At 40.3% G+C, this 22,716-nt stretch overlaps 1 protein-coding gene across 1 annotated transcript in view; it reads right to left on the reverse strand.

The window, feature by feature from the left end:
• Nucleotides 1-20,337, reverse strand: part of ELOVL2 (ELOVL fatty acid elongase 2) — a gene marked incomplete at both ends in the record, with an annotated part of 44,831 nt that extends 24,494 nt beyond the window's left edge. The window contains one exon of the mRNA XM_084206702.1: nt 20,134-20,337. Within this exon, the coding sequence (XP_084062828.1) occupies nt 20,134-20,337 (204 nt within the window). The remainder of the gene's footprint in view (nt 1-20,133) is intronic.
• Between the last annotated feature and the right edge of the window lie 2,379 nt (nt 20,338-22,716).

The raw sequence follows: 22,716 nt of genomic DNA on the forward strand, positions 1-22,716 counted from the left end.
TCAGACAACTCACTTCTCTCTGGCAAATCACTGCAATAGCCTTTATCAGCAAAGGTATTTGGGTTACAAGGCTAAAGATCAACATGTCTTTCATGTTTGTTTTTTTTTTTTGTACAGGACATTGCACTGGGTAGTAGCAATGTATATTCCTTGGCAGGATTATAAACAGCTTTGTGGAAGATCTATTTACCTAAACCTATTAAAAAGACAGTAGGTTATCTGAGCAAATGAAATCACCCAAATGGAAAGATCTGGAGGGAGTATAAAGTCAATGATGATAAAGCAGCAGAGATCTCTCTAATGAGATATTTCAGTATTTTTGCACAGAAATGTAGGTAAGTGAATAGGTAGCACAGGGCACATTGGTGAATTAGTTTTCATGCCATTGCACCTAAAACACTTTCAAAATCACTGGGTATGTAAAAAATGTATCAGTTCTTGTTATATATTTATATATCTTTGTAAGATATATTGAGAGAGCAAGATCTACTGGTTTTCTAGCAGTTTTAGCAAAAGTAGTATAAGCTATGTAAAAATTAGGTAAATGCTATCTAAACAGTGCAGATATCAAAATAACTTTCATTTGTCAAAAATACCTTTGATTTCTCAAAATACCAATGATTTGCCATTAGGCGTTATTTACTGATCAGTGAAAATACTGCCTCAAGTAATTTAGGCTTGCTCTTTCTATAATTTTATAATGAAACTACTGGGATCCAATTGAAACATGAAAAGAGTCTCTGAAATTATCTTCTTACAGATGAATAAACTACATTCAATCTTACTTATGCTATCTGGAAACCATTTGTATTACTGTTGGTTTGTTTTGTTCTGTTTTTTTTTTTTAATTCAAAAGCCTTGAATGCCATTCACTACCTCAAGACTCCAAGATAATTATTTGCTACTTCTTACATAGCTACATAGAAATTAGAATACTCTGTACAAAACAGACTTCAAAGAAAAAGTGGAAATGGGTGCCAGCCTCTGCTCTCTGATACAGCTCCTGGAAGTAACAGTTTTATTTTAAAGTACCCTGATTGACAATACATACATGATTTATTTTATTATTTAAATGGCAATTTTATTTTGATTCCCTGAAGAGTTCTGCCCTGTACATAGTGTCTGTGAAGTACTGGAATGAATCCAAATTTAGCAGCATGTTTAAAGAAACTGATCTTAGATGCTACTGTGCATGTATTTAAATATACAAATACTAAAAGGAGATTTTGTAAATGGTAATGCTGGCTCTAGAATGGCTGAAATAGCAGATGAAATGAAGCAAAGTTGAATCCAACTCAGAACTGCTTATAGATTAAATTGTTTAACATTTTATTGCTTGAAGCATTTAAAATTACTCTTGAACAAAGATGTACTGTGAGGGACAATTCTCCATTGCTTCAGACAACCTTCCAGGGTTTTGTCATCTTTACCTTCTCTGATTTGTGTGTTATATCTGCAGGGGAAACAGATACATATAATTTTTTATTAAAAACTTCCAAAAGAAAGCACTTATTTAGGGATTTATATGTGAGCTGCAAAGGAAGTTGAAGCTGACGGCAGAAAGGTGAGCAGATGCTTCTATGAATTGCGTCTTATAAGAAGGGAGATATTCAAGGAAATTGGGAGGCAGGACATCCAGCAGCTGGCAATAAACTGCTGCTTTGTGTAATTTATGCTCAATATATTGATCTCACTGCTAGATAATCTCACTGAGAGCAGGAACAAGCTGGAGTGAGCTCATGAGAGAAACACACCTAGCTGGGGCACGAGGCTGCTGCTATGTCCCATGGATGTAAAGGGAGGGAGGGAAAGAATAGCTGGAAGAGGCATTAACTTTGATCTTCTTTATTAGCATTTTAGACTGATCATTTGAAGAGACAGAAACTGGAGTCCTTACTTGACATGGTAATTTCTGTGTCCCACATTCTGGGACATTCTCTGCTCTCGGGTGGCTGACCAGGATTAGGGGCTGTGCCATAGAAGCCTTACCCAGCAGAGTGGTGCTGCCAGAACTCCTGGAGCAGCCCTCTGTGGCAACCTGGGCTGACTAAAGGGCTCTTTTGCCAACATAAGATGGATCCATGGGAGATGTTTTTGCTGCTGTAGCAATCTCACTGCCTGAATCCTTCCATCTCTCCTTCAAAGGCATGTAATTTAGTGTGACAGAAGTGACTGAAGCCAAGGGAAGAGAGAGAAGTCCCGCTGGAGGTCTGGGTCTGGAAAGATGCCCGTATAATATGTGGACAACATTTGGTAATGCCCCTACTTTGCAGAAAATAGCCAATAATGGCTAAGAAAAGAACTGTGTAAATTATTCCATCTAAATATATAGTTATTCTTTTAGAATTCCAAGTAAATAGAGAGCTGTATCTTTGTTTTGGAAATTCAGGCTGTGTAATCCATTTTAACATAATGCAAAAATCTCTGGAAAATACTGTATGGTGGAAAAAAACAGAAGAAGGCCATTCCAGCTTTAGCACAGAAAATAAAAAATGAAGAGTCTTTGTATGTTTCTCTCCCTCTTTCTTCTAAAGGCTTTCACATTAAACTGTAAGCACCCCAAGAAAGAAAGAGGTGTTACTGTGGTCAGTAAATTATTTTTTAAAACTTCAAGAGCATCTTTGAAGGTAGCAGAGAATAGCACTCTCTATGTTTGAGAAAAATACAGTATTTCTAAAAGGTCTTAGTGAGAGCCGTGTCTGGTCTGAAAATTTTTACTTGATTTTCAGTGTTTGTTAACCAGATCATATTTTACTCCTATTAATTTTTCATACTATGCAGTATATGATTCATTCCACTAATAAAGTTTGCATGCATATGTGCAAATGTCTGGATATTTTCCTGGTTGATATTACCAAATTCAGCACTTTTTGTGAGTTTTTTTGCAGTTGAGGGTTATTTTTTTGCATGAATTTGGAAATGACTGACTGTGGGTTGGCAGCCTAGGTGAGGCTGGGAGCTGGCAGGTCTGCCTGTTATCTGACAAAGCAAATTGGTGGGGAACTGATCCATCAAATAGGTGGGTTTTCTCTGGAAGGAATTGAGAGCAGCTGTTGGAACAGGGATTACAGCCAGAAGTGCTGAACACCTTCTCTTGTGCTGATTTAGTCACTGAAGAGAGAGCTGAGTTGATGATGGTGTTACTGAGGATGTAAAGGGAGAGGCAGCTGAAAAGGGAAGGAAGGCTTGTAGGTTTTCCCTGAGTAGCTGCTCAGGTTACACTGCCTGAAAGAAAATGCAATTTTCAGTGGATTCTTCAACAAGAAGACTGGCTAGCCATTTATGATATAAAAAATGAAAGGATGTGAAGTTTGGTAACCATGGAAAGACACTGCTAAATGTAGCCAGAGGTTTTATCTGGCATTTAAGCCGTCTAGGTGGCTTGACTTTAGATTCTCTTAATTTATTGCTGCCCAGAGAAATTTTACCACAGGTCTTAGCAGTGCCTGAAGGGAAGCAGGAGGCTGCCAGTAGTATTTGCATCAAACCTGAAGCAGAATATTTGACTGCCTAAATTACCAGGAGCATGCTGAAAGATGCTCCTTACACTGGCAAACTGAATTTAATTTCATCTTCAATTTTACTTCTGCGTTCTCTCTACTCAAACAGAGTTTTCACCTACACAAGTATTTCCCCTTGCAAACACAGCCAAGACAAGAAAGCAGTTCTTGGATACAGGCAGCAGCCAGCAAGCCAGGTGTGCCTGTAATACAAGTGTTCACACCTGCTCTCTGTTTAATCTGTCAGTGGACCTTCAGCTTGCATTCTAAATCTGCCCTGAGCCTCAGACTAGCAGTTAACTCTGGAATTTATTTTTCTGCAACTACAGCTCTTGTTTCCCTATGGAAAGCTTAAGTATGTGTCACAGCAGGGACTAGAATCCAGATTATTTCAGTTCCAAATTTTTCCCTTTTCTTTGATGGTGGTAATAGCTGACTACCCTCAAAAAATCAGGGGGATTTGCCAACCCAAGCAGTTAAGAAAGTCATAAAAGGTGTCAAACATGACTTCAAGTTACATAGAAGAGTAATTTGACATTAAAAATCATTTAGCTTCAACCCTCCTACCATGGGCAGGGACCTTCCCTCAGACCAGGCTGCTCAAAGAAGAAATCCTTCCTCTTGATAATATGCCTCTGCACTTTGGGGAGTTAGAAATTGATCTTTTGGCAAACCTGCACCTAAACCAAGTTTCCATGCAGATTCCATGTCTCTGGTGAATAACGTCACCTTTATGCAGTTCCATTTGTGTCAATGGTACTTTTTGTGGGTGTTTCCATGCCCAAATCAGACCAGAACATTAGGAATAGGAACAGTGGAGCCAGCAAACATCCCCTGACATTGCCCACAGTGGAGAAGCAGCAGAGTCAGACCAACAGCTCCCACAGGCAGATAGAAACTACCAGAGGAAAGAGCAAGGCCAGAAGGGACTTGGCACAGACCTCCCCTGACTTAATTCCCATTTTCTGCTAAAGCAGCTGGTGGCAGAAAGCCAACCCCATCCTTCAGTATCTGCTCCTGGGTTATCTTTTTCTTCTGGTGAAAGGGAAGCAGATGACTTTGCAGCTTGAAGGTTGAGAAATTGCTACACTTTCCTCTGTGGAGTGTGAGTTTGGGTGGCATCCACATGAGTCAGAGCACAGGGCTCCCTTAACAGCCCATCCTTAGGCATCTCATGGCTCTCTGAGTACAGTTCTCAGAGAGCTCCAAGACAAACAGCGTCCTACTAAAGGCAGAGCCTCTGCCTTGCTGCCCACGTGGCACCTGTGAGAACAAGTTGTGGGTACAAGTGTTCCTCACCCTGAGGAAGCAGATCCCTTAGAGCTTGCTCATTGCCCCCAAAACACCAAGCGCATCCTGCTTCGGGTCTCTGAGCTCCAGGCCAGGCTTTGGCTGCTCAGCCCAGAATGGCAGAGTGGCCCAAGGACACCTGCTATGCCTGTTCTTTCCCAAAACATGCTTGCACCCCATCTTGCTCATGGCTGTAAGCATGGCACAGGTGCACGCCCCACTCCAGCTGTAATCCCTCTCATATGCAGCTGCAATTTCCACCTTCACTGCTGAATTTTTTCTCATTTTTTTACAGGTGTGAGTCTATAGACAACCCTTCCTGCTGCTGCTTGTTTGGGATTGGTAAAATTATCTCACACATAAAGGAAAATGCCATGGATGATAACCCAACGCAATGAAAGGAAAAAAAATTAAATTTACTTTTGTATCTTCTAACATTCACCTTTCTAAAAAATTGAGATACAAAATGAAGATCAAACTGTAAAAGCTTTGCATTTGTGTTTTCAGTCTCTTCCTAGCTAACAAAAATACCCCACTTTCTATTTTTTCCTTGTTCCTCTAAAAGACTGGGTTTCAACTGGTGATACTGAGGTATCACAAAGAGAGCTCTTATGGCTCTCTGAAAATGCCAGATTTTAGCTGTAGTGAAGTAGAAGGGCAATTCCTGTCTCATACTGATAAATTTATAATAATGCATGATGAAAGCCCAGAGCCCAGCATGTACTGCTTTAGTGCAGTTACATTTGAGAAGTGAGTTGTGCAACATTTTACTTGGTGTAAAACTCCTAAAAACTGGTTGCCTGGCTTTGGGGATTGCTGCCAAAAGCAGGAACTTTGCAAGAACCTCAGTTCTGTGTGACAGTCCTGTACAACCAGGAGATGCTGGAGGAAGAGTTTTCTCTCAAGCCTGATCAGCTGTGGGTTGATGACTCACATTGGAAATGAAAGTTTGAGCTGTTTTCAGCTGGGAAGACAACGTACTACAGACTTTTCACTTCTGATAGAAGGGTACTAATATTTAGCTCCCTTCTGCTTTGGGGTTTCAAATTTTGTTTAATAAGAGGTCTATTTTCACTTGGTTCTGTAGTCCTGCTCAGCGCTGCACCTGCTCATCCCACACATGGGAATAAGGATGGAGGAATAGCTGCTTTATGGTTTCCCTCAGGATTCAAATCAGCTTAAAACACCATCAATAGCATAGGTGAGAAAGCACTAAGAGACAGAAGAATTTCAGTGAAAACATTGTAAGTATGTGAGCTATTTCAGACATCAGTCTTGTTTCTGGACTATGCAGCCTGCTAGAAGTCATAGAAAATATTAACTGCTCCCATAAAATGAGGCAAGACTTGCTTTACCAGTCACACTACTGTCACATCAGTTATTGTGAGATAAATTGCTTTTGCAAAATTAATCAGCTGTTCAAGGTTGGTTTTTGGGTTTTTTTTAAGTACAAGGAAAAAGAATTTGGAAGGTTTCTGCACTACAATTGCACGGGTTAGAAGAAAAGTGATTTAAGAACCCATTAATATTTACTTGACTTTACAAAACCCTTTCATAATTGAAGTGCTTGAAAGCATTACACCCTTTACACGTTTTTCATTTCTTGATCTTATCAAAGGCCTAGGGTCACAATGTTTCCAAGGGAAAAATCCCCTTTCTTGAATGACTGTTTGCATGATTTCCCTTCTACAATTCCCAAATTTTTTTTGCTCTGTTCTTTGTGAATGTGCTAAGTAATCACTAAAATAATGCAAGCCAATTTCGGCTCTTAAAATAGATCTCAGATGGCCTTAAAAGAAGAGTAAAAAGGAAGAGTTGCTGCTGTGGCCCAATTTGCAGCATCTGTCAGTCAGGTACACTCCCAAGAACTGTATCTTTATAATCCATCCTCTTGCTTGTTATCAGAATTTCAAAATGAAACTGTCACCAAAGCAGATCAGTGCAATCCTTTTAAAAGTAATCCTGCTCAATTCTACCTGCTACACAGGGGAACATCAGCTTAACTGGTAATTAAAGAAGATTTCTCTAGGGAGACCTCAGATGCAGCCTGGCAGTTCCCAAGAAAATGATAGCAATTATTGACCTCATTTTCCTTTGCCCTAACAATCAGATTTAAAATGACAGAACAGCCTGAGTTGGAGAATAACTCCTCACAGTGACGATGTGACAAGAATGTATGATGGTGAGGGAATAAACAAAAAGGAAATCAGTTAAAAATGAAATAGCAGATAAAAATTCTGCCTCCTTCTAACAGCCTGAGTGAATGCATCACTTTCTCAAGCAAAGCAACAATCTTGGCTTGAATAACAGAAAGTTTTCTTTGGAGCAGGCAGGTCTTAAAGTTACAAGCAAAGAACCCTGATGAGTTTTTTTAGAGAGAAGTTAATTCTGTTTTGGTTGCTTTCTTAATTGTCTGTTCAGCTCTTGTTGACTTTACAAGGCGTTGGAAAGACAGATCAGTGTCAGAATTAATTTTACATCAGCAATACGAAAGCCTGCACAGCTTAACTTACCTGCTTCCAAACAACTAGGCTTGATAAAGGATGCCCAACCAAACCACACTGAAGAACCAGTATACAATTTCACCTGATATAAGAGCAAGACAGCCAACTGCACTTTGAGAAGCACAGGAAAATAATTCTACCAAAACAAAGGAGGCAATCACCCTTTTAAGGTTTTGGATTTACCAGATTATTTAGTTTTGGAACAGAATATTCCCCAAATATATACTGGGTGTAGAGTGTTTGCCCAAAATTTGCCACATGTGCTACTACATGGTTTTTGCATCCTACATTTAGACCCATACAATAAATAAATGAAAAGGGCACACGGAGCAAATGAAATGGCAGAGGAGAATTACAACAACAAGTTTATATGGCAGCTCAGTTTTCTCAGTATGCCATATCGTGATAAATTTGTTTTCCTCACTATTTGCAGACAGATTTTGTTGCTGCTGAGAAGCTGATTCCATAAGTTAGTATAATGCATGCAGGACTTTATTTTGTGCTTTGCATACACAATTGATCATTTTTCTGGAGAAAGAAACAGGGACAAGCTGACAACATATCCTTTTTAGTACTGTGAAAATCTTTTCATTTTCTACAGCAACAAACTTCCCGATATAAGATGAATAGATCCTCAGCCTCAGCACACGATCTCATGGCTTGTTGGACAAAGAACCTTAAAAAAACCCCAAACTGAAACAAAACTCCCCAAAAAAACCCAAAAGCAAGAGCTCTGATTTTCCCACAATCCTGGCAGTGCAGGAGGACAAAGGACACTCTATGCCAAAGAAGTAGGTTTCTTGGTTGCCGTCCCAGATGTCTGCAACTGTGTCCCCACGGCAGGGATTAATGTGCAAGGGACTGCCTGCCCCTCCTGATAGAGGCAGGGGGATCAAAAAGGATTTTATAAAATGTGTTCCCTGGCTGGGGCTTTCCCCCAGTGAACAGTTTTGCCTGAGGTTCTTAATCAGCTCACACCAGTGCTGGGGGGTCCTCGGCTGCTGGCAGGGGACACAAGGCAGGAGTATTTGAAAATCTGTGTGGGTAGCATTTCTAGTTCCTCTGGGCACACTTAAAAGTAGGGCTGCGTGTTTTTCTCTTTAAAAGACAAGAAATTAAATTGAAGTACTAAAATGTAAACATATAAAAATTAAATCAAGCGTTAAGGTGCTTTTTACCTCTTGTAATCTTTGACAGGGAATTGTCAGCAGCCCTTCAGAAAACTGTAAGTCAAGAACTCAACTTGTAAAATATTAACTAAATATTAATATTTTAATATTTTATAAATAATTGGTTAATTCAGACTTTTTCTTGCAGTCTTAATTCCCTTTATAGACACACTTTTGCCAAGGACAAGAGTGGTAGAAGATTGAATACAGCTTCTGAAGCATGTTAAAAAAAAAGGAAAACTGTAAGAGATGATGGAAAAACGGACAGCTCCCTATATAATTAACACTTGTTTCAAACCAGTTACAAAGTCTCATTGTCAGGATGTATGAATTAGAAGGCCCTTCTAACATACAAAATGATACAAGTACTGTATGGAAGAAAATTAATGAAATGCAGCAGATTTTGTTTGCATCACTTAACCATGTACAGTACATGTAGGCAATATCTTATGAATTTGTGAAACTCACTAGTATTAATTTCATACTCCTGAAGTACTTTAAAGTTGCAATAGCTAGTGACTGTGCACAGAAGACTGTTTTAAATATTAAAGGTTCTATGCATAAACAGAAAATTGTAACATAGGATACCTTATTTTTTCACTAACAAATAATGGTCTTGAAAATACTTTCATCCTCATGAGTGAAACAGTCTCAAGTCGATGCAATTATTTAGCTGCCCTGAAGTCCTTACAAACATACAGAAAATTAAATCAGAGCTAAACATCTGTGGCATTTTAAGTACCATGAAAGCCACTGTGCTGGCTGGAGAGTTGGACTGCCATGCACTGGCTTCTCAGCTGTGCTTTCCCCTGGGCTGGGAAGGACACTGCAGAGCTGTTGGCAGCGCTGGTTCTACAGCTGTTACCTATTTCAGGTAAAGGGATTGGTTAATTGAAATTATCCAAACTGGAGCTCTTAAAATACTCTGTACCAACTTCAGGTGAGCTGTGCAGGACAGTGACCTGAAGCAAGGGAATGGTGCTGCGTGCCTGGGAGCTGGCACAGCTGGAAAGGGAACAGAGAGGTGTTCATATCTTTGGCTGGCTTTTGCAGTGACTTCTTTAGTACAGATTCCTCAAATCAAACCCCTTCTGCCCTGCATTTTTACTGAACTAAGCCACCAAGTTCTTGTTTCCATAAATCTAACACAATCTAGAAAGCCATATTGTCAAGCTTTTCACTGTAACAGTAAAACCAGAATTATATTTAAAATTAATAGCTCTAAATGAAGATTTTGACTGACCTCTGTAAATTCAGAAAGTTGAAAAAGGAACAAAGTGGGATTAAAACCCACAAAAGCACATCTATAATAATGCTTATTATTATGTTTGCTTTTTTTTCCCCCAAACCCTCTACTGAGTGTCATGTTTATACATTAGATCTACTAAGATGAATTCTGCCCAGCTGTTTTTCCTTTGTGGAAAATTGCACCTATAAACACTTAGTCAACTGGGCTAACTACCTGCCCATAGGCAAAATCTACCCTGATACATACTCTGTCTAACCTGCTCAAGTTGCTGAATTATACAAGGACATTAAACCAGGACAAATTCCCATCCCCCTGCTCCTGGAAGAAGCAGGAGATTTATGAGAGGGCATGTCCATAGCACAATTATAACCCAACACATGATGGGTAAATGCCATGCTGGCTGCTGGAGAGAGCAGCAGACTTCCATTCCACATGGATGCAACAGTCCCCTTGGCCAGACTCGCAGGACACACTCCCAGCAGTGGAGCACTTGCACCTTAATTTGTACCTTAATTGTATCTTAATTTCTCTTCAAAAGCAGGGAATGCAGGACTCTGGCAAGGTAACTAAGTTTGAGGTATGTTTTCTATCTGTTGCTCTCCATGCAGGGACTGGTTACACAGGTCATGTTGTATCCTGCTTTAGCCACGTCCTTAAAAGTAACAGCACTCAGCTGTTCTTGTTCTTACAGCTTGGGTGAAGGAGACCTGGGCGTGCTCTTTTGCCCACTAGAGAAATGTTTTTTATTGGTTTGCAGTCATTTGCTGTGCCATTTCTTTGGGTAGTTTCTGCCCAAATGGATAAAACCTTTCCTGAGCTATTTATAGGGATGTAAGTTGGAAAAGGTGAAAGAAAAGAATTTGAAGGAGGGGGAGGTGTTTGTAGCATGCTGCTGAGGATTAGAGAGTTCACATCCCAGCTTCTAAGGTTTCAGCCTTAATCTTCCAACACATGCAAAGCCTTTCAATTTCACTTCGAGGTCATTACCCATGTACAAAACTGTCTAACTGCTGTGTGACAAATGTGGGCACGAAACTCGGTACAGGAAGCTTTTCAATTTGGGGTGTAAATTGTTCTGGGAAAGAAGCATGAAGTTTTCGGTAAAAAAACCTACTTCTAAAATCTGTACCTTAGATTTTAAATCAAGCAGATTTCAAGCTTGTGAGTTGTAATAGACATTTATCTCCTAATTTATCATTTGATGCTAGACACCATTTACCAGTAACTGCTGACTGAAAGTTAGCAGTTACAAAGTTACCCAAAAAAAATCTGAAGGGTAAGCGTGTCACAATATCTAGTAATATGTAAAGCAAACATGACTAGAAAACATGCAGGACATCAGTGGGTATTGCAGGTCTTGCAATACATCTTGTGCCTTTGTAATTATGTTCAGGTTTAGAAGATCAGCTTTCTTGGTGGAGGCTTTTCACACAGCTAGCTTTCTTCAGCATTCAGGAAGATCACCTGATAGGATCAGCCTAAGCTGACCTGGAAAGTCAAGCGCCGTTGAAGTTGGGAATTTCCATGGGCCTCAACAGCTCCATGAGAGCCCTGCACCGCTGTGGCTGTCACACCCCTCCAGACTGAATGAATTGTTTCTCAGAAGAAACAGCCATTATAAAGATGGACATCATTTGGAAAAATTTTGGTTCCCTTGATAGTTAAACATCGATGAGGTTCAGGGCTGCTCTGTAGTGGACAGACAGCAGGAGGGAGAAAAACAGAGTTGCTGGCAAGGTCAGCTTGAAGCATCTGAGACCTGATATACATCACATGCACTGATCAAGTACCGCTTTCCAGAAAATGAATATCCTCACCAGCTTAGGTTTCCAAGAAGGATAAGCATCACTTCTTACTTTGCATCATATGTGTGCTGTTAGGAGTAGCTATTTGAAGAAATGAAAAATTCTTACAAGTTAGGAATAACTATTTGAAGAGATGACAATTTCTTACAAGTAAACACAATAAATACATTTGTTTTACAGGAGAAGTTAAAAACAGCACTGATGGCACTTGTAGCTGATTTAAGTTTCAGTACAGATAACCTTAAAACAGATAAAATGAGAACCTTCTGTACTCAAAAAAAAAAAAAATCCAACTAAGGGAGAAAAACCACCTAGCAGACACAGAATAATTGTTTGCTGGTGAAATGCATTGTCTGAAAGAGTGGCAAAGGTAAAAATGGTAAATCTAGTTATTTAATATCATACACCACTAAGATGTTTCAAGCAAAAAAGCAGTGCTAAGAAGCTTCCCCTGGAAAACCAACTATAGCAAGAAATATATACCTCTGTTTAAGTTGGTGCAATCAATAAATGTGGTGAGGGAATAAATGTGTGACAGTTGTGAGAGTTAGGTAAGCAGGTAAAAGAAATCCATCTATCACTGATTTTAAAGAAAATCCATCTATTTAGAATGATTTATTTTATGAAGGCTATAAGAAAGAGAGCAGAAGGTGATGTCTGAAGATGTCCTCTTGAACTTTCCCCAGCTACATATTAACACTGTGTTATTTGAGGGTTCTAATTGAAATTGAAAGCTCCCTTCATTCTGACTGTGCATATGTCTCTCTCCTAATTTAAATTCACTTACCTGCAGTATTAACCTGAGGAATTGATCAGCTGTATATTGATCAAAATATATCCTAAACTGGCTTATGGAGTCAAATGCATGATCATTTCAGGTAACAAATTCTCAAACCCCATCCAATGCTGGATGGATGAATAAAGTGTCACAGGTATTTAATCATCTCACGTTGCTTTCTACTTTGTTATTGAGTTCAGTGTTCTTAACTTACACTGACTCATTATTTGAATAATTTGCATGCTCTTTGCTTAAACAACCACCTTATTGCATCCAATGAAAGCCTCTGAGAATTATACTTACACCAACGTCTTATCAATGCTTTTCATATTTGGAGGTGGAACAGGGAGAGGGGACACCTTTGTAAAAGAAGCAAGAACACATGAACCCCCAAATTTCCTGAAGACCAGGAGACTAGCATGAGTTTCTTGTTTTCAGCTGATCAGGATGCTCCTTATCCCATTGAGCACTCAGGACCTGTTAGGTTTACTGAGTGCATGCTGTATGCATGCCAAGCTTCAGCAAGACCTGAGGTTTAACAAGCCAGAATATTGAAATACTCCCACTCCTTTAAACTCAGGAAAACTCATCTGGGGGAAAAATGGGACAGTGCTGTCTTGTCTCCCTTTTACACCTGTCTTAATGACACTGCTCTCTGTCTTGGCTTTCAAGTTTGTACCTTTCCATCAAAACATTTTATGATCTGAATTCTGACATCTCCCAAAGGTGTCTGGCAAACAGAAGAAAAATACTTCCCAACTGATGAAAAAGAAATTATTTTGTGGAAAAAAAAAATCAATTAAATGTAGTCCTGGAGGGATATTTTAGTTATACCAGATTTGAAATAAAATTAGGATGCTAATTTTGTAAATGCAAAATGGGAAAAAAAATTGTTCTTTTTCTCCAGGTTATGAGAGGTATTTTTTAATTTTTCTTTAAGTTATTGTAATCAAAATAACTCTTACCTAGCCTTTTATCTTTGAAGGGTTTTTGCAGATCCTATTAAAATGCAGGCTTACAAAGTCTACAGCAGTAAGGAAGAAATAACTGCATTGAACCCAAAAGGTTTTATTTCAGTTTTCACCGAAATTGAGAGGTATTTCTATTTTGCTGAACAATAAAGCTAAATGCTACCTCTTCTGTTGCCTTGCACAAATTGCCAGTTTTAAAGACAAGTTTCAAACGTGTTTCAGCACCATGAAATCACAAGCTGTATCTCAGCTTTCAAAGGAGAGCTTGAAGATCCTGTGATGCTTTTGCCATATATAAAAAAAAAAAATCTTAGATAGAATATGTAACTAAATTTCTGTCTGAAAAAAGAGCCCTGGAAATTGCAAAGAACGCTGTAAAACTAGAGATGTGATGTACTTCATTTTTCTGGTTCTGGGGAAGGACCGATGGAGCAGTTCTTTCTCATGGTTCTTAATCATCAAGCTGCCAGATAAAGCCAACAGCTCCAGCATTTCAACAGGAAACTGCTTTTAAGGGTGAATCCAGATTCTTCTAACACATTTTTCAGTGGATGTACCTAATTTTTGGGAGAAGATTTGGATTTCTTAGGTAACTCACATAAATAAGCTGTCTACTACTTGGAGAGTGATGTACACTGCTGGCTGGAAGACATCTCTCATTTCTGCTTTCAGTGGCAGCAGGAAGTGGGAAGAAGAAAGGAATCCATAAAGACTTTGCTAATCTGAACTGGTTTCTGATACACTTGTTTTCTAAGTCTTTGATTTTTCTTTTTCCTCCATTAACTTGAAAATACAGAGTTTTTGTCTGGCTTCATGCATACTTTTCTGTCAGTATTAAAAGATATGCCTTGGAAAGAAGTCAAGTCAAGGTAAGTGGGTACTCCTAGGTAAGAAGGGCTGATTTTAAGATTTAAATCCACAGTACAGTCTGGTGTAACAGCAAAGCAACAGTGAAATGCTACCCTAGGAAGACACATAATACTAACAGCTGAGAGGACAGATGCAGCTGGTCCTAAAAAATATCTTGCATGGGATATTTTTCATATCACACAAGGATCTGAATTTGGGGAGGAGGATAATTTTGAGTAGCCAGTCACAATGCAAATTGTGTAAATTACTTAATATATAAAGATATTTAAATAACAAATTGACAAGCCTATAAATATAAAAACATATAAAGACTTAATGATTTTTACCCCTGGAATTGCATGGACTACTGACAAACTCTGAAAAAAATTACACCATGTGCATAGTAAAACATGGTTCTGGCACAAACACCAACTCCTATCTAATCAGAACTCGCACAGCCTCATAGTTAATCTTTTAAACTCCAGCAGAAGTAACTTGGCTGGCTGTAGCCAGCAATGGGAGAGAAAGCAGGTGTGGACAGTAACATTCAGAACTGCCTTACCAAGAGATCTGCCAATTCCCTGACAAGGAAATCACTCTCAAAAAGTTTGCCAACCATTTATTCCTTGCCAATTTGAAGGCACTTTGCTTTTTGGAACAGTTTTATCCATGCTTTCAGAAAAATGCAAGAAACAGTATTGTTTCACTTCTAGTTGGATGCGAAAATGCAAGTGGAATATAAGGAAATAAGGAAACAGAAGCTGCTTTCCAAAGTGTCACTTGAGAAAACAAAACAACAATTGAAGAAGGAAATATCTTCTTCTATAAACTGGTCCTTGACTTTTTTTCTTCCTTCCATTTCTCCCTTAGATCCTGGAGGGCAAAACCCTGTATTTCAAATGCTAATTCATGTTTTGGACTTCAGACATGTTTAAAGAAGACGGCACAAGGAGAGGAAAGGAAATGACAGTTGATTTTCAAGCTTAATAAAGAAGAAAACAGAGGATATGGAAGTCCTCTTATGTCTCCTCCTCCAAAACAATTCTAAATTTACCTCTTTTAAAATCCTAAATAGACCCTAATGAACTCCAAGGACACCTCTTCTTAAAATTGTATGAAACCCAAATAACAGAGTGCTGTCTGCTGGCACAGGATAAGAGGGTGCACAAGCTAATTAGCTCCCTTTCTCCATCAGCCCCAACAGTGGGTATCCTAGAGTTTAATCCACACATAACTGGAATTTTAAAGCTCAGACTCTTAAACCCATTGCACCATGGAAACACCCAGAGCGACACTTTCCTCAGAATAAAAATGCAAATGACTGTGCTGCATGGTAATGCCCTAATGATAGAAAATGTCTGTAAACTGCCTCAGTTATTGTCACCTAGAGGAAATAACAACAGCTGCAGACTTTTTATCATGTGTGTAAGTCAGTCCCCCTGTTAGGTTGCTGTACCACATTGTCTGTGCTGGCTAAAAAGCTTCATGAATGGTGACTACTGACTAGTATCCTGTAGGAGGCTCTTTAAGAACTAGGGGAAGAATGGTTTGGTTGTGGCTCCTAATGCTTGGGTTTAGGACGTTTATTTGAAACTTGGTCACCCTACTTCTAATTTCCATTTCTTGCTGTGTTTGGTTTTCAAATGATGACACGGAATATGAACTATTTCTTGCTTCATTTCCATATCTGTCCTCCTTAGGGTGAAAAAAATCAATACCTCTACAAACAATGATAAAAACTTAATGACCTTAATTTTTTATTCTCTAATTACATATCTTTGTATACAAATTTCTACCAGAGAGGGTTTGATTTCCCTCACTACGGGGAGCTGACTCTTACCACTTTGTCACAGTCAGTTTTGATTGAAAAAAAGGAAATTCAGGGCCATTTAAAAGTCATTACCTAGATGAACTCAATATTTAAAATTATCACTCTGTTCTTGTTAGACTGACATTAAGTTAGTGTACTTCCAGTATTAATGCCAATATAATGTAGACACTTTTTGAAGATGTAAAGAATTCTAATTACACTCCTAAATCTGAATTTAACTATTCCTCAAAAACTTTAAGTGGCCTTTGCTGTTAGTTAGGTAGATAAGATGCCCAACAGAAGTCATAAATATTCACTTCATTTCATATTGTACTCGACTTGTCAGCTGTGCAGCAGCCCCATGGGTAAAGATAGAGTCAGTGTGGCTTGTGTATTTAGCATATGAGTTGGCAAGCCATGGAGGGTTTATCCAGATAATGCATTTACAAGCTCCACTGTTGTCAGGCACTCACAAATTGGCTGATTAATTTGGTGTGCTCAAAGTCTGAAGTGTGGCATTTATAATGTGACAGAGCTGCATGTCCCAGGGTGTTTCTTCTCTGTTACAGCTGGGCAATCCTCCTTGTACCTTTCCACCACTCCCTCACCAGGCAGGCTCATCCCAGCAGCTCTCTGGCTGGAACAAGCAGTTGTACACTTAATTCCATCCTCATAATTTCCCTCCCTTCTCCGTTACCTTCTTTAATTACAAATCAGACTGCACTTGTGACATATTATTTTATCATTGAATATAGACTTCAAACTCTGTTTCTATGATGCTTAATAATGTCTCAGCTTTTAACAAAAGCTGAGTGTTTAACAAAACTCTCATATAGCTGAGTGTTAACAAAAGCTGATTGTTTAACAAAACTCTCATATAGCATGGCATGAAAGATTCAGGAAGAATTATGATGTTATTCTATTTATTTAGACTTGAATATTGCTCAGATCAGGGAATAAGCCAGCCCTCAATGCTTGCCTTACTTTGGACTTTACTAATGCCTTAAGAAAATACTATTTCAGGTTTTTTGCCCAACTTTTGATTGAGTCAGAGGTTCAAATTTAAAGTGCTTCTCTATGATTAACCTTTTTCTTCGATAAAGTCAAGAGATGCTATAAAGTTAAATGAATGTAAAATCAAATTCCTGATGAACAAGAGGACTGTGCTTTTTCCACAGATCAGACTGCTTGTAATGAAGATATAATGATCAGTCTTCAAGAATCAGAGGATCTTCCTAGAGATGAGAGGGATCAACACCAGGGGCATGCAGGTTTTGGTAAAAGGGCATCTGTAACTATGCAAAAGAAATGGTGGACTCTCACTTCAGTTCCTGGAAGTTTTTTTCCTAATCAATTCCAACATCTGCAAAAGGATTCAGTGTCTCTTCTTGAGTTTCTATGCAAGTAGAGCCTATCTTTCCTCTTCTATATGCAGCTTCTCAGCATGTTTTCTCATAGCCTATTAATTCTGTGTCAGCTGACAAACCCCTGCCTTCCTGCTCTGGTTCTGGATGGCAGGGTTGCTGCAGTCCATTCCCTCTTCACACTGCTGGAGCCGAAGAGATCTTGTGGGTGCTGTAGCACTGGATGTTGTGTCATCAGGTATTTGTGCTGAGCTGATCTCTGTCAGCTGAAAAACGTTTTCTTCCAATTTGCATGCCACTGTTCAGGGGCTAGAACATTGTCTTTGCAATCCTCTTTCTCATGCAGTATTCAGAGAAACTAACAAACACCAATGGACGATGAGACAGGGCTTTATTTTGGCTACTGTCAACAAAGAAGAGGAAGAAGAGGTATTTTTTGCTCTCTCTAGGGCTCTTTGCATATGTTCTGCAACCAGTGTATGCCCATATCAAGGTCCATATCCTGATTTGGTGACCATGACACTTATGAACGCTTAGAAGAGTTAGGTGTCTTTCTGTTGACTTCAGATTACAGGGATATCAAAGGCTCTGAAGGAAATGAAAAGCGTATTCTAGCTTCCGTCTCTCGCTCTACCACTGGATTCTTGTAGAGGTATAGATACCAGCAAAGTATGTGTAATATCTAAATACAGTCCTTAGTGCTACCTAGTATCTTTGTAAGCATAAGTTGCCATGACTGTGCAATGTTATACACCCTCTTACTCCATGAAAGTGGGATTTGACCCCATGGAAAATACACTGACAAATCAAAATGTGTAATCGGTTTAAAGTTCAAGGGTGCAGCCAAATCCTGAGCCAGTGTAATTTGACCTAGATTCACTGAAGCAAGGAGAGCTGCAGTGAACTATATAAACAGAAGAACCAAGCCACTGTGGTCGCCCTCATACAGTGAGGATGATGAGGAAATACTTAATGCTTTATGATGGCAGTGGTTTGCTGCTTCAGCAAAATGTAGTTTCAAAACAAACAAACAAAAAAGTTTTCTTATGCAACTTTCTACAAATAATAGTGATTATTGAAGACCCAGGATGCTGAAAAAACTCTCAGTTGAGTTTAAAGGACAGTAGCAACATAAGCTGGCTTATCTCTATTTCTATACAGGTGAAGGGCATGCTCAATCAATGTTCTTACCACCTGGGCCAAAAATCTGTTTGTCCTATGTTTGCTCCTGATACCTTTGGTAGTATACACCGATGTCCCCATGACCCCTTGCCCCCAGGCTCCAGGTCCATCTAGAAATCGATGTGCTGTAACTTTTAACCCTGCACTAGCATCCTTGCAACAGTTTTCATCAATAGCTCAGGTATTTGTTTCAGTAACTATTATTCCAAGGACACTCTTTCCAACTTTCAGAGCCAAAGTAACCTTCAGCCTTTATACCACTTCAAGGACCTTTTCAGATTGGCAATTCTTTCCTCAGAATTCCTTTATGTATGAGTAACAAAGCTTGGGAAATGTCAGCAACTTTTGAACACTAAGATTACTGGACACACAGAAGCACAAAACTTGCTAATCCAAACCTACGTGTAGCTCTGAATGGCGACTTCTGGTTATTGCTTCCAGCCATTTCAAGAAAAATGTCAAGGTTAATTGAACAGCTCTAGGAACCACAAAGAGTTAAGGGTAGGTCTCAGCTATAATTTCCATTGGTAGAAGGTTGCCAATGCCTATGTTACCAATTAATGCTTCCTTGATTTGCACTAGTATAACTGACTTCATCTCAGTCCTAGAAGGAATCAAAATTAATCTTTTTAACTAGTTCTGGGTATTCTACATTTCTTTCCAGCTGCCTCAGTACTCCTGAGCACCTGGGTATTACCTGTACTAATCACTGATAAATAATGTACATTACCTTCTGCAACACCAGGTATCTTTGTAACTTCTTCCTCTGCCACAAGGGAGACATTATCAATGGCTGGTATTAACTTAGGCTTTGTGCAGCTATGGTAATTAAGTCATAGTTTTTTTTTGTTTATATTCCAAATTGATAGGAAATAGAAATTCAATTATGTCATTCTAAGGGGGCTCAGGCAGCATAAACTACTGCTCCATTTCAGATCTTTTCAATAGGTTCTTCTCATATCTATCATCCCAAAGTGGAGTTGGTGGCAAATAGAATACAGAAGAGAAACAGATTCAGACTGACAGCAGGTGGACACGTGGCTTTTAGAAAGAGGACTGAAGTTAATTCATAGAATGACTATTTGAATATTATTCATGTCTGGATTTATGGGGGAAGGAAGGGTCCAAACTGATTTTTGTTCAAGGAAGGCAGAATTTACTATATGTGATGCAAAGACTTTTTTGGGGGGGGAAAATGTATTTTTGTTGTTAAATCATATAAAACAAAAACTAGGCTCTCTTGTTAATCATGTCTCAAGCTTCTGATACAACAATTATTCCGAATTATTCATCGCAATGTGCCTCAAAATTTAAGGCTGCAAAACACATCTTTGATAGTGTCCTACTTTGTAAGGTTGGCAGTACACTTAACACATCGCTGTTTATAAACAGGATGAGCCCCTTTGGGAAAGTTACTATGACTGCAAAGACACAATGTGCTATGGGGAATCGGCATTGCTCGCTAAATAGGTGACTTCATTGTTCCACTTTAGCTCTTTTAAACGCCGAACTAGATTCTAAAACTCCATTGTTCATTCATTACATGGAAAGAAGAAAAAAAGAGGAAATGTTCCACTACAGATTGCATGGCTAAAGCAAGAGCTTCTGTTAAGATAACAAATTAACGGGAATAATCGGTTTATGTAACACGCTCAAACGCACCTCGGAGTAGAGCGGAATGCACCTGCTCGGAGCGGGGCAGGGCGCAGGGCAGCCAGGGAGATGGATGCCCAGGGGCTGCGCATCTCTGGCTCCCTCTCTCCATCCCTCCCTCCACCCAGGACTGCGTTCCTCCACGTGCCTGTCCCCGCACGCCGCCCGGCTCCCCGTGCTGCACGGCTGCCCCCGGGGCTCCCTCTCCCCCATCCCTCCTTCCCCGCTCCCTAAGGATCCCTCGGTCCCTCCCTCCTTCCCTACAATGCCCAAGCTCAGCCGCTCGACCCGACCCGCACCGGCGGCTCGGATGTCTCGCGTGGGGGCTGGGGGCATCTGAGGCCATACCCCCCCTTTCCCCCCGAAAAATCACGCCCCGAACGTGGCCCGTAGGAGCGGGGGTAGCGGCGGGGGAGGAGGCAGGGCGGGCAGCGGGGGCTCTCCGCCGGCCCCGGCGGAGCGGGGGGCAGGGAGGAGAGGGGCAGCGGCGGCCCGGGGGGATGCGGGCGTGTGCGGGGAGGGGACGCCGGGGGACACTCACCATGGCGGCGGAGCGGCGGCGCGGCGCTGTCCAGGGTATCGCCGGGCTCGGGCGGCTCTGCAGGCGCGGCCCCCGCGCCCGCCCTATAAGGCACCGCCTTCTCCCGGTCCCGGCGCGCCCGCCTCCGCCGGTGAGGGCGGGCACGGGGCAGGAGGGAGGGCCGGGGCTCCGCCGAGGGCGGGCAGAGCAAAGCGGGGCGATGGGGAGGCGGCGGGGGGCAGTGTGTGAGCAGGGGGGGAGGCTGTGCGGTGCTGTTCCATCACCACCCAGCTGTCACGGCAGATGGTGGCCGTTTGCCTTTGTTGGAATCCACCCTGCCGGGAAGATTCAATTCACTGTCGGGCCGCTTTGGAAGCAGACAGGGTCGCTGAATCTGTTGCATTCAACTTGGGTTTGGTCTACGGCCCAGCACTCGTATTTACAAGCTGAACTTCTCTAACCTGAAGCCCTGAATCCTGCACACATTGTGCCAAAGATCCACCAGTTGGAATGGTTACCGGTTGGCCTCAATTATCTCAGAGGTCTCTAAATGATTCCATGATTCCAACTGTGGCATCTCCCAGGAGATCTGTCTGTTAGGGAGGGACTGCTAAGAAAATGTTTAGGCTGGCTAGGAAGTAAACAAAAATCACACAGAACAGGAGCCATTGATCCCATCACAACTCAGTCTCTGATACGCAACAGAAAAAGTCAGGGATGGAAGTGGCTTTGTGCTTGGTGTAACAAGCACAAAATCTCACACCTTCAAAACTCATTCTTGTTCAAAGTGATAACAAAGTCTTATAGCTACTATAAAACATTTATTTCAGCTATCAAAGTTGCTTGAAAAATGTCTGCTTCTTTATCCCTACTTTTAATAAAGAAAGCAAAATAATATTTCTTAAAAACTATTACTTTTTTTCTTTTTTTTTTTTCTAAAGGAAAATCTCTCAAGAAATTACATATCCATACATGCACTTCCATAGCTGCCTTATCAATTCTGTGTTCATAGTTTGGTTGACCAGAGCTCAGAGATGTGTTTCCATGTCCGTGGGACAAACAGTGGAAATAAGTCAAGGAGATCATGTGTGGTGCAGGACTAGTGTCATCTTCACAAACTAAAGCGTACTTGATGTATTTGTCCAAAATGTAGCACTGATGTTCTGGAATTTGAGATTTCTTTCCTGATTGGCTCTTTTTCCATGCACTACTTCAGCCCTTGCTTTCTCTTGAATCTAGACACAGAGGTCCACCAAAGGCAGCGAAGATGGCCATCTTCCCAGGGCTGCTGCCTGCCCAGAAACAATACTGCCAGGAGATTCATGTGAAAGCGTGTCCTTATGTAATTTCTAACCCACTTTTACAGATACAAACTTGTTTGCTCAAGTTTCCAAATTCCAGCATGTTAGTCCAAACTAGCTGCCCCAGTTCCTGAGGTTGACCTGCCAACCTTTCCCCTACTTCATCTTTTCCATAGGTTATTCATTTAATTCTTTGTGTGTCATTAAAACCATCTTGAAATACTGAGGAGAAATACTTTCTATACCTATTTTTTCCCCCAGAGAAATTGTTCACTAAACAGAAAATTGTCGTCTTTGTCCCAAAAACTTGTCCCTCTTTAGGTGCTGTAGAGAGAGGAACAGTTTGAAAGCTGACTGACAGAGGAACATAGAAGTGACCCAGTGCATTGCAATGTTTTGGCTTCACAATTTTTTATTCCAATTTCTTTATAGTCCAGAATAATCTGGGTCAGTGTGTCAAGCCAAATCTAGACCTAAGAATATGGTAGTACAAGGTATTTTTGTCTTTATTCTTGTTATTCTTAGTCTAAAACAGAAAGGAAACCTATGCTCGAGTTTGGTAAAGATGTCTTATTTCTAATTTATTCAGTTCCCTGTTCCTGAAAAATTACTTTAATAGTAATTGATACTTTTCTTCCTTAACTAGTTTCCTTCTACAGTAGCAACTTTCTTTTTCGGAAAAACAATAGTGTCTCCAGTGGAGAACAAATAGGATTCTGGTGGCATCTAAGAGAAGCTGTAATAGCATTATGGATATTTTTAACACCTCTC

The sequence above is a fragment of the Fringilla coelebs genome, assembly GCF_963513975.1.
Source record: "Fringilla coelebs genome assembly, chromosome: 1".
Taxonomy (NCBI): domain Eukaryota; kingdom Metazoa; phylum Chordata; class Aves; order Passeriformes; family Fringillidae; genus Fringilla; species Fringilla coelebs.